The sequence below is a fragment of the Caloenas nicobarica genome, chromosome 1 (assembly GCF_036013445.1).
Source record: "Caloenas nicobarica isolate bCalNic1 chromosome 1, bCalNic1.hap1, whole genome shotgun sequence".
NCBI lineage: Eukaryota > Metazoa > Chordata > Aves > Columbiformes > Columbidae > Caloenas > Caloenas nicobarica.
In genome coordinates, this window is record NC_088245.1 from 211,230,570 (window position 1) to 211,243,534 (window position 12,965).

At 40.4% G+C, this 12,965-nt stretch overlaps 1 protein-coding gene across 1 annotated transcript in view; it reads left to right on the forward strand.

The window, feature by feature from the left end:
* The window catches only part of TENM4 (teneurin transmembrane protein 4), a 627,658-nt gene that overhangs the window by 454,057 nt on the left and 160,636 nt on the right, over positions 1–12,965 (forward strand). Inside the window, exon 13 of the mRNA XM_065629610.1 lies at positions 12,776–12,877. Within this exon, the coding sequence (XP_065485682.1) occupies positions 12,776–12,877 (102 nt within the window). The remainder of the gene's footprint in view (positions 1–12,775; positions 12,878–12,965) is intronic.

The window sequence follows — 12,965 nt, forward strand, 5'->3', positions numbered from 1 at the left end:
CTGGGTCAATCCAGCCCAACCTGCTAGGTGAGGCATCACCTGGGGAGATGGAAATGTGGGGCAAACTCCCTCTGCTTGAGCTTTCTATAAGCTGCAAGAATTCCCCTCTCCAAGCAGGTGTAGTCGTGTGCTTGGTGAGATTTCACTTTTTCATCCAGCCTGTGTGTAAATCTAATCTGTTGGCTTTATAGGGCTTAATAAAAAAGCAAATATAGCCTGAGCCTGGGTCTGGAAATGGAAGGAGGGCTGTGACAGGGTGAAATTTTTCACCTTGGTTTGCACTCCTCACGGCCAGAGATTTTTGTTGACAATTCTTGGTAAAACAGTGATGATGTTTTTAGATTAATAGTGATACGGCCCTAAAAACTTCAGCCCCTGGAAGGCAAGAATAGCTTTATCAGTGTCGCCTTAATCTTTTCAGCTTTTTCCCCAGAATTGGTGATCAGTCTCATTTCCCAGTGACATGAACGAAGGCGATGAGCATGTCCTACTGTTGAAGTTTATCTCCCTGTCTGCCCTTTCAGATGACTCCTAACAGATCAAACATTGCTCCTGGTTCTTAAATCCCCTTCAGCTTCAGTCAGTAATGTCCATGATCCTATAGCACACCATTCTCTAAATGTTACCTGCAGCTTTCTGCCCACTTCTGCTGAGCTGCAGCACTTCCAAGAAACCTGAAGTCAGACCAATTGTTTCAAATCTAGATGTTATTTGTGGTGGCCTTTCTTCTCTCTGCAAGTGTCTGAAACAATTCTTACGTAATAACCCTGCTTCCCAAGCCATAATTACAGGCAAAATTATTATTTCAGGATTTTTCTGTTGAAAGCTTAAGGCATCTCTAATAAAGGAGAAATTAGGGACACATCTCAAAGATAATTAAATAATAAGAAGTCTGTAAAGGTCAGATACTTGTCTATAAAAACTTCCACAGCTGCTCTTACCATATAGAGTGTATCTCTTTATTGATGAGTAAAAGCTAGTAGTAGAAAATTACAGTGGGTAAAGCTGGCTTAGCTTTAAAGCAAAGGTGAAATAATTTATTTAATATTACACTTGAGCCTTTTTTTGTTGTTATTTTGTTTTGTATATGTACACTTCTCTTTCAATAGAGCTTACAATTACAAGTGATAATTTGTAGAGAACAATAGAGAAGCAGATACAAACATTCATTTATATTGTTGTACAAAAGAAATTAAGCCATGTTTGTAAAGATTGCTTGGATGCCAATAAGTATTTATCTCAGTAGAAGTTAGGTGTCTGAATGTCTTTAATAATCCAGATTTTGTCTGGTTTCAATCATGCTTTAAAGTGGTAGAAAAATGAAGGTAGATTTGTCTTTTCTGAAAAGCTTTGCCTGCGTCTGTATTTACATGGGCTGGTAGCCTTGAACTTGCTTGTCAGTGTGTTGTTTGCAGGCAGGCACGTTCTCTTGATCTGACAGAGCTTGTACAAAAGATTTATTGATTGGGGTAATTACTTTAGTTTTAGGGTCAAGAAAACGTTTATTTAATAGTGAAGTTAAAGCTTTTTTCTTTCTTTCTGTTATTTCTTTCCCCCTTTTTCAGTTTGACTTTTTTTTTTCCCAACAGCAGAATTCTGCATTAATAACACAGCATAGAGTGCTAGTTGAGGGTTTCTGGAGAAATGTGTAAAACAGTGCATATGGTTTTCGTTTTTACACTTTTGTATATAGCTCTTTCCATGCACCCCAGACTGCAGCCTAATGTAAGCACAGCTTGTTTTATTCCTGTGTCCTATTACCAGCTCTGTGCAGATTTTTCTTTCCATGAAAGCTCCCCTGCTAAAGCACAGAAATGAGGTTGTGGGAGTTACCCGTCCAGTTTGGCAAAAAAAGGAAAACCCTTTCTGTACTAGAACAAAAGTCTTTTTTAAGACTTAATTTTCCAAAGATTGTATTAAATTGTATGTACGTGTATACATTTAATTGACCACAAAAGAGAACAGAAGCCAACAGCATCAGGAGTTACTGGAGCAATCTCCACTTTCACAGCGGGCCGGGTGGGATGAGAAGAACATTGTATGTTGTCCCAAAACCAGGGTTTTGTTAACCGGTGTGCAATTAAATGAGCCAAATTTAGCACACAGAGACGAGATATTGTTTAGTACAGAGCTGCGCAAGCCTTTATGCTGGAATACAGCCAGCACACCAGAAAGAAAAGTAACAGCCATTATATACAAGACCTTATCACACTCAGGGCAGTCCTAAAGAGCCAAACGGTTACACATTTGCATACTGGCTACATAATCATTTTAGTGTATAATAAGCAACATTCAGCTAAAGGACACTTTATCCAAATCTCGAGATCTGTGTTAAAACCAGTGTAAACAAATCATACAGGCTTCAAAATGTCTGAAGCTGCAAGGTCAGTAGTGTCTATAGTTTCTGATTAGGTGTTTTGCAAGTCACTCTTATCTTTGTTAGAGGAGCAGACTGACCTAAAACTGAAAGGATTTACATATCTTTAGGTTAGCAATGGCTGGCAGGATTCATTCTTTTAAGTTGTAATGACTATATGTACAGTATCTCCTGGCAAATGTTGACTTCTTAAATGCTAATGGCTGGTCTCTGTGTTAGAAGTATTAGATGCGTAACTGCTTTCTTTATCTAAATGCTACAAAAATCTCAGAAAAACAGTTAAATAAATTATGTTAAACTGATGTCTCACTGGAGGCCCTGAAAAGGAACACGATTTGACCAAGTTTGTGTGGCGAGTTCACTAGGGGCAGAACCGGAGCCACGAGTTCTGCTTTTTTCTCTGGTCCTGATCCAAGACCACTGAGAACATCTCACAACACCTGAGACACCCCAGGGAGCTGAGGGCATCTCTATAGGGGGACAGATGTGACCTAAAACCTGGAAGAGTACCAGTCGGTACATCCTTATTTATCAGGCTGGGTATATTTGCTAAAGACTCTCTGTAAAATGAATCTTTAGTGCACCCAAAATTATGACATTGTCAATGCTTCGTGGCACTTATTTGACCAAAGCAGACCACGTTTGAGGTCACCTCTGTATGTGTATGCAAGAATTATTTGGTTTGGGTTTTTTTTCCCTTAGAATACACCAACTTACAACATCATTTAAAATGAAACTCAAGGCCAGCTTTAGCCTTACCTGGAGCTACAAGAGCAGAAACTGTAATGTACTGAACATGAAGTAACTTCCCACTTGCTAGTGCAGCTCTAGAACTTGAACCCTGAAGGCTGAATAATTGTTGTTGCCTGTATTAGTTTGTAACAATTTATGAGAGTGAGAAGGAACAACAAAAAAATTCTTCACAGTCCCTTGGGCAAATTTGGGATATGAGAGTTTCATTTACTGGAGTGAAATCCAGGTTTAAAAATATTCCAGCTGCAAAAAGGGAAACTAGGAGGAAAATAAATGTTCACAAGGTGTCTTTCTAGATCTCCACAGTTTCATCATATGTATTTTACAAATATGGGATTAAAGTGTTATTTTGCTTAGAAGCTGCATTGTAGAAAGAGGGATTCAACCTGACAGCTACTCTTTGTTTAAAATCATTCACTGATATTTTTTTTCCCACCTAACATCTGTGATCACATTTCAAGTGATTTAGAACAGAAGGCTTTTTTCAGATGGTCAGTGTGTGATTCCGTAAGAACTGTATTTCATAGACCCTTTCATGCTTTTAGCATTGCTCACGTTCTCAGGGAAGAAAACAGCATTCCCGGTATATCCCTATGAACAGCAGAAATGCATTAGCAAGATTTTCTAAAAACTGGTGAAGTCAAAGGAGATTTTACCATTAACTTAAATGGTGGTATACATAGAGCAGAGTCTATGTATGAGTGCTAAGTGGTTTTGAAATCCCATTGTACCTTATGCTTTCAACCATCTGATAGCTTTAGATTATAAGGCACTCTGCACTGGAAAGATTTCTTCTTAAAAAGGCAGCAGTAAGAGAAAGGAATGAATCAGTGAGATAAAGCCCCCTCTCAAAGCGCAAACCAAATTCAGACCAAATGTGGTGCAGGCTTCTGAAATGGTTGGCTTTATTCTCTTTGTTTACTCCTCAAACTATTCCCACTTGGTCCCTGTTTCTGTAGAGCAGAAGTTCAAAAATAATGCACAAAAAAGCTGGTTTTGTAGTATTTCCAGCTGCACTTGGAGACGAATGTGCTTGAAATAGCGTGAGAAAGACTGACATTGTGGTGAGAGCCGTTCGAGTACCTGGAGATGTATCTTAAGCCAGGCCTAGAAGCAAAAGTACAGACATCTCAAGGGAAGACGTGCTCACGTGAGATACTGTCAAATTTGGCAAACTTGGCACCTCTTGACGATTTCAATAAGCAATGCAAACTGATCCTGAATGGCAAACCTTTTGTGCTTCACCATCACCTTTTAAAATGATCCAGCCTCTAGAATTAGTGCTGGTATTTGCTGTCAGTATGCTGATGGAGATGGGGGATATCTGCCATTGCAAATGACTTTTTCGTTTGTTTGTTTAACGTTCTTACAGAAAAAAAAGTGTGGTGAGGATAGTAGACAACCGGATACCATGATTACTGTATTTCACTCTTACTTTCCAGAATCAGGAGTGATTTAAGGAGCTGTTTAAAGGATTGCCTACCTGTTGCCCTTGTCATAATATAGCATCAGGAGACCTACATGTGAAGGTTATCCACTGGGGTATGAGAGCAGAACAGGGTTATACAAATGGATCTTTAACTAAAACAGACCTCCCAGCCTTCAGAAAAAGAAAAAAAAAAAAAAAAAAATCAAAATCTGGCACAACATCAAGTGACATTAGCAGTATCAGCATCGCACTGGGTGCCCTACAGAAAGGGAAGCTGTGAAAGAGCACTCAGAAATAATGACTGAGTTTCCATGATGCTGTCAAGACTTTCACGGCCCCGGCTGCCAGGTGTGGATTGCTTGAACTAGAAATGTAAAAGCCTTATAAAACACAAATGAAGCAGAAAAATCAACATCTCAGCAGGTGAGGATGTACCATGAGAAGGAATCAGCCCTTTAAAACTTCAGCTGGGGAAAGAAGAGGTGGAGCAAGAGAAAACCAGACCCAGCATTTCCACGTTTCCTTTGTTTCTAAGGCATTTCTTCCCCACTTTTTTGGCTCATAATGTCAAATCTGATGTTTCAATATCTCTGAAACTTGTTTTAGCCCCTCTCACCTCCATGTCTCCCTTGGCATTGTTATCACAATTACAAGGGCAGGTGACAGTTCTCTAGGCTTAGAATCCTGTCTACCCTGCGGTGAAATTCAATTGAGTAGCATCATTTCTTTGAAAAAATAAACAAGACTGCAAGCTCTGCAACTGGGAAGTAAATTAAATGTGTTCACAGAGCTTCAGAATCTTCTTTGCCTTTCATGTTCTATTGCCTGACTTCTTATTAAAATTATTGCTAACGTAGTCGAGGCAGTGACAGGGAGCATTTTTGTGCAGGAGAGATGTTCTTGCAACGAGCTTGTAGGTGACAGCTTCATCCTGGCCAAGCAGGTCGAGGAGAAATAATACGTGGCTTGCTCAGGTTGCTCCGGTGCAGCTGCAGAGAATAAGGTGAAATAACGTGGTGTCCCGTCACCCTCCCATGGGATGTAATTCATTGCGGGGTGAGAGGGATGCTCTGCGCTCCTCATGGCCCTTTTGCTCACGCAGAGGATTTCAAGGTTCAATATATACCTACTGCTCTGCTCCATGTGCACTCCCTCCCTCACAGCAAAGCATCTTCTTTAGCCAGGGCGACATGATGAGGCAGAAAATAAGTCAGAGGACAGTCAGAACCAATTTCTTTCAGTGTGACAATAATTACACGTATTTATTTTATGCAGTAAAAAATTCTCCTCTAAATATTTGATTTACCTCCACTATATTTTTTTAATTTACCGTGGTTTTTTTCCTTTTAATTAATGCATCTGTGTATACAGAGAGTTGACATTTATAGGGAAAGAACCTTTATTATCCCAATCGGTACGTATACTGCATCTCTCTGGGTTGATAGATTGAAAGATGTGGCAATGTACCTCAGGCTCAGCAGCTTCATATATCTTCTCACCAGCACAGGGCAAAAGATCTTGAGGCCGTTTCTTGTGTAGACTAGTTGAAGAGGCCAAACAGTGAGGTGACCTAAAAAACCCAGCTCTTCTCTTTGCATCTCACTTCTAATATTGACCATTCTCGTTGGCACAAGTTTCATTTTCTTTAAACCTTAATTTGAGAAACTGAGATTTAACATTGATTCATCGAGGTATAATTATTTTACTGCGACGCTATTCCTGCATGTTTCTGACACCAAACACTGCCAGTTCCAGCACAACTCATTGAGGTTATTGAAGGAAAAGATTACATTCGAATTCATAGAACCACTGCAATGAATGGCATTTAATCAGTTTTAGAAAGTAGTCCTGGTACTTATTAACTCTCAGAAAAGCTACTGCCTTCAATTGCCAGCTAGATAACTATTTTTTCTTTGCCAATAGATAGTTGCCTCTAAATGCCGAGGGAATTATGAGGTTTGGTGGCAAGTATAGGCTATAAAATATTTATCTTTAACACACAATTGTGTTACTGCAGCCTCTAATAGGATTTAGTGTCAGGCAAACATCTGCCTTGGCCTCTGGCCCAAAGATATAGAAACAAGCTATTAAGTTGAGTGTTGCATAGTAAATAAATAAGGTGGAAATGCTGTTGAAGTACTGCTGACCAACAAACATGGTGAGTATATAAAAGAGAAGTCTATCAAGAGTCTAACAATTTGTCTGCCTCCTTAATATGTTTATTGCATTTCATCTGGATAAAGGTATTATAATTCATGTAGCTAATTGTAAGCCAGCTCTTTATAGAGCTCACCACAGCAGAGTTGACTTTCAAAGGGCTTTTTGTCAGCAGCAAAGTGCTCCCCTGAGCAGCCCATTAGCCTGGGAGCCTTGTCGCTGTCAGCTGAGTCACTTTATGATATGAAGCGATCGGTGTCTTTGTCTATACCTCAGATTTCCAGCCTAAAAAACAAATGGGAATGGTAACAATTAGCTATTTCGGAGTGAACTTGGTAAAAAGTCGTATGGACGACGTTCTTAGGGACATGGTTTCATGCCAGTGTTAGGTTATGGTTGGACTCGATGATCTTGAGTGTCTCTTCCAAGCAAAATTATCCTATGGTATCCTTAAATGCAAGACAGTGTAGTGTCAAGTCTTCCTATGGGTACGGGCAGGATCACGCCAGTTTGTAGCATCTCTCAGGGTAAGGAGTGACAGCAGCGGGAAAACAAGCAATGAGATAAAGGTTTCAGCCAAGTTTCCCTCAAAATCTACCAGCTGTGAGATTACTCATACTGAAAAAAAGTCCCCTGAGACAAATGGCAAAAATCCCGAAGTATCCTCAGCAGCTGGAAGTCAACGTGGTGCATGAGGTAAAGCTGGTTTGCTCCAGACTATGAGCTGTTTCTTTCTCTGCTTTGATAATTAAAGCTCTTGAGCAGGAAGGACTTTAAAGAGCACTTCAGAAGAAGAGTTTTGCTCTCGGAGAAGTGTAGGCTTTCTCATATAGTGAATATTTTCCATCTCTCATTTCTATGCATCTAGAAGCACTTTGGTGCATCCTCCTTTTCCTGGATCGGTAGCCTGGATTAGTGTAGGGAGTAACTCTGCCTCAAGATGAGCCATTTATGTACCGTTCTCCAAAAGGAGACAACGTGGATCTGAAGGCGATGTGTCTCGTTCTCTCATTTGCTCCTTCTCCCAGAGGAGAGCTGGATGTTTACAATATTTACTCAAGAAATTACTTGCTTTTTCAGTCACTAATTAAATTTTGAAGCTGGTGGGACGATTACTTCCATACGCAAGCTTCTCCAGCCCCCCTTACAAGCCACACCGCCTCAAATTTTGCAGGTCTGTCCCCAGTATGATTTGTTTGCTTTTGGGAAGTTTGCTACTGCTGCTGTTGGTTGTTGGGATGTGGCATGGGAGCTGCATTTCCAATATTCTCCTTGGACACAACAGTAAAACCGTATGGAAGCATCATGCATCATCCACTGGCTCCAATGAATAATCTTTGCCCTTCCCAGCTGGTGTCAATCAGATCACTTCAGAGATTTGGAAGCCAAGAGAGAACTGTGGGAGTCAGACAGAAAGCAGAGAACATATATCTCTTTCTAAAAAAGAATCGTCTATGGTCTCACAGTGAACTTTAACAATTAGAGAAAACAAAACAAAACATTCTCGTGATTCTCTAAAGCAGTTCCCATGGCACTATTCATAAAAAACCATATGGAATTTTGTATATATTGGAAAATAGCCTTATAATTACATGTTACAGCTTACAAGTAAATTGTAGAATGGAGACTAGAAATCAGCCATAACTGTGGCGACCTGGTTTTATTTGTTGATTGACAGTTGGTCACCTCCATAGCAATGTTTACTATGGATATACTTAAAAGACAGACATTTCGTTTGTACCACTAACTTAGTTAGAGTTTGCTCTCTTCTATCATCTAAGCCCCATTAGACAATAATTTGGCTAAGTCCTAGCTTCTGAATATTTGTCCACTCAATTCTTCATTCTTTCTAGGGTTCCCCCATGGCTCCCTAATTTCTGTCACCCACCTCCTCTTGTTGAGTTTGAAGTGTAAGGATTAGAGCAGCGTGCATGGATGTGTGCACACATCTTATGTGAACATTTCAGAAGGGCCAGAAAATTGACTCAGCTGTCCAGCTGGCACAGTCTGTAACCACTGAAATGAAATTCAGTCCTGGGATGAAGACACAGGTTTTTATGGGCAGTCTTAAGTATGACTTGCTAATGTCTGCGATCTTCAAAGTAAAAAGAAATTCCAGTTTATGATTGTACCTAGGAGTATAAATAGGAACATGTATTGCACACACAACTCTTAGACTTGTTGCTCACAAGACCAAATTACGAGCCTTGTTTGTTCTCATTAGCCCTGGAGTTCGTGAGGAGAAAAAAAAAGCAGATTCATTTAACATTTCCTTTATGGAAATACTTTTTGAGCTGTTTTGGAGGAGCTTTGAGACAAAGATGAATCTTCATCGCTTCTCAGAGTTTATTCTCAGTAGTGAAGAATTTTTGGGAGCGTGCAGAGACCTTCATTGGCCAGAGTCACACCAGGCAAGTTAGTTCCCAAAACTGCTAAAAAGTGGTAAGTGACACCTGTAACGGGGGGAGAAGAGTTTCTTTTTCTCTTCATTTCATCTCCTCTCTATCAGGCAAGTTATTCCAGGGCAATGTGAGCAGTGTAAAATGAGAGCACGTTAGAAATGTTACTTTTAGCTGTATTAGAGAAACAAGGAGCATCAGAGAAAGCAATGAAGTAGGATGAAGGGATTTTTAAGGACTTACTCTATTATTAATAGTATAGGATGGTCAGGCCACAATTAGGAGCTACTGAGGTGCTTCCATGAAAAAGGGGTTTCCTTTACTGGCTTTTTAATTCCTGTTTTGTGGGGCACAGCATGGTATGATACACTTACAGTTAAGGGCACTAACTTGCCTGGTGCAACTCAGGGCAATCAAGGTCTCTGCGCACTTCCAGAGTTCTTCACTATTGAGAATGAACTCTGAAAAGTGAAGAAGATTAATCTATCTCAAAGCTCCTCCTAAGACAAAGAGTTGTATGTGTGCAAATCCCTGCATTTTTGTGAAGTAAAGCGCCAGATCTGTAGATGGACCACAAAATATACCTGAATATTTTTTTTTACAAGCATTAGTTTCAGTCACTGTGGATGGGACCTGACCAGTTATAGGTGTCTTTGATCACAATATCTCTAATACGATGAACTAGTCAGAGGAGGAGAGGAAGCATCACTGCAGTAGAATTTGTTAAATGGATTCACCCTAAGATTCAAGAAAATTTGGTTTTTAACACAGGTACTCTCCATTTCTATGGTCACTCTGAACTTCTAGATCCCATTATACGTAGTCCGTATAGTGGACGACAGTAATTCGGTTTAACCTACAGTAGACATCGAATTGGCATACTGAGTCTTGCCCATCTTGTCCTAGGCATCGCAAATACATCAGCTGAACCACACTACACATGCAAAATATTGTTTCCAGTAGCAAAGATCACCCTTTAGCTCACGTGGTGCATCGTTACACTTTGGAACAGCTGCTATGCCTGATGCCACATTGCTTTGACTTTTTATTATTTCACACACATAAACATATCAATAAAGTTATGTGGATATTTTACTCCTTTTCAAAGACCCAATTTAGTCCTTTAAAGGAAAACCTTAAAAAAGCTTTTTAAAAAAGTCTTTAATCTACTATAGGTATTGTCATAACACTGAGAGTCTGTCCTGCGTCAAGCACTGACAGAGGTATTCCTGTGGACTTCAAAGGTCACACGTGTGTAACCTCTACGTAGAGTTACTACAGCTTGTAGACCCAACCATGTGCTGGTGAAACTTCACAAGACATCGAAATCCTGCGCTGATGCTGAATAGTCTGGCCCTACTCCTTCTGCGCACAGTTTCCAGGCACTAGAAAACAGTTAACTTGTTTTTTTCTCTGCTGCATTGATTTTTTTTTTTTTTTGGCCACCTTTTGAGCTTAACCAGCTCATTGAAGGGTCTGACAAGTGCCAGACCCAGCACAAGGAGAGGGAGCTGAGGCTCGTACCGAGGATGGGGGGATTAAAGGAAAAGGACTGACCCTTTCAGCAGCAGGAGCTGTGAAATCTCCTTGCCCATCTCATTATCTTGTTTGACAGTACTCACACTCCTTATGTTCCTCTTCTGTATGTGTATGTGCACCAACAAATAGCTTTTTTTTTTTTTCTAAATTTCTGCATATATTTCTTGAAGACAAGAAGGTTGCAAACATCGTAAACAAAAAACATAGAGACGAGATACATAAAGCAAAATTATTTTCTTTTTGTTTTCAGCAGTGAAATTAAAGCATTGCAAAGTTCTGAAGATGATAACATACAGGTTAATCTTAACTTTTCATTTACATGATACACTTGTGACTAGTCCTGCTATTAAGTGCAAGTTAATCTACTGAAATATCAGTACAAATGCCCAAGGCCTGAGCTGCTATTTCTTTTTTCTAGGAAGTGTGGCTATTTGGAATAAAGGTGGCAGGTCAAGCTCAAAGTGTTGACCACATGCTGTGATTTTATTTCCATGCTCTGTAAAGTGAATATCTGCTTAACTGAAGAGCTTAAGTGTTAGAAAACAGGCTGCACATCCTCGTATCTTCCTTGCTGCGTGGAGCGATCAGATTGTGAGATATGTGATGCCAAGACTTAAAACATAAACACTTGAAACTTTTTATTATTTACAACTCCTGTTGCCCTTTATGAATGCTTAAATTACACCATGTCCTTTAAGATGTCCTTCAGAAACCTCTGTTGTTTGGAGAACACCCATCCAGAAGCAGGCTCCCTTTCATTTGTGATTAGAAACCGATCTGCACATCTCTGCTGCAGCTGCTTCTCTTCACTTCCACCGATAGGAAGTTTACAAATATCTTTGCTACTACAAGGCCTCCTGAAGTAAATCTATGGAAGCGTGATCATTATTCACATGGCTGAGATTTCCACCCCACTCCATGATAGATGGAGCCCCGGTGCCCCTCCTGTATGACTAAATCCAGTTTTAATCTGGCACGCATCTCCCTCAGAGAACATGTGAAATAATAGTTTGGAATGAACCATGCTATTCCATCATCTTTCCAAGCCCCACTCACATTTACTCAGCCTTCGCTCACAGTTTAGTCAAGAAAATAAAATTCTTTTCCATCTCTTTTTGACGTGTAGCATTTACCAGCTTGTGTTCTTTTATGAAAAATAAGTTTTAGCCCAAATATTCTGAACTGTCCTCAACACAGAAGTGCGAGATAACATTTTTGCTTACCTGTTAACTTCCCTTGAAAGATGAATAGCCAGTGTTTTTGCGAAAGTCAGGGAATCTAAGATGATAACTAGAAGCAGAAGAAAATGTGGAATAGTCCCATTTCTGTTCCACCAAGATACAGTTTTAGCCCCAGCACTTTGGACTGTTTGTATAATATTGCAGAACAAACCAGAAGCCATATGGTTAGAAATAATACTTCAGCAGGCACAGAGGATGAACCACGGGCCTATGTCCGGTGAACTTCATAAGGAGAAGTATGCATGGCAAAACACTGTCCCAGGTTGGCCAGAGAGGTGGTGGCTGAACCATCCCTGGAGACATCCCAGGCCAGGCTGGACGGGGCTCTGAGCAACCTGAGCTGGTGCAGATGTCCCTGCTCATGGCAGGGGGGGCACTGGGGGAGCTTTGAAGGTCCTTTCCAACCTAAACTATTCTATGATTCTAAATTTTTATCCTAGCTCAGCTCTATTTGCACAAATAAATGCCCCAAGTTCACTTACGATTTCAACAAAGTCGGACGAAAGCTGCGTGTTCTGCCATGAGAACAGCTTGTATTGCTTCTCTCTGATACATTCAAAGTTGGAAAATGGTTGGTAAAACAGGCAGGAAGAAAAGGCATTTGGAAGTTTTCAGATACTGAGTGAGGGCAAAGCCTGGTGGGTGCTGAGCAGCTGCGATTTAATTGTAGATTTGCAGTCACGCTGCACTGATGCATTACGGTTGGGTCGTTCATTGCTGTGAATGGATGAGCACCCTTTGTGGAGCTCAGACTACGGTTTTTGGCCCCAAAAGCAGTGATTTCTTTGAGGTTCCGGCTGTCCTGCCACCTAGAGCCCTCCAAAAATCAGACGTGTTTTCTTGCCTAAAGAAGTATCTGAATTCTCTTTTTGTTTTCCAGAATCGGTGGATAATTGTCCCAGTAATTGCTATGGGAATGGAGACTGCGTGTCTGGGACTTGCCATTGCTTCCTTGGCTTCCTGGGCCCTGACTGTGGCAGAGGTAGGAATTTATACTTGATTAACTCTTCCCCTCCTTCGGTTAACATTTTTTCTTGTGGAATTTATGTTCATGCCTGTGCCTTTTGCAA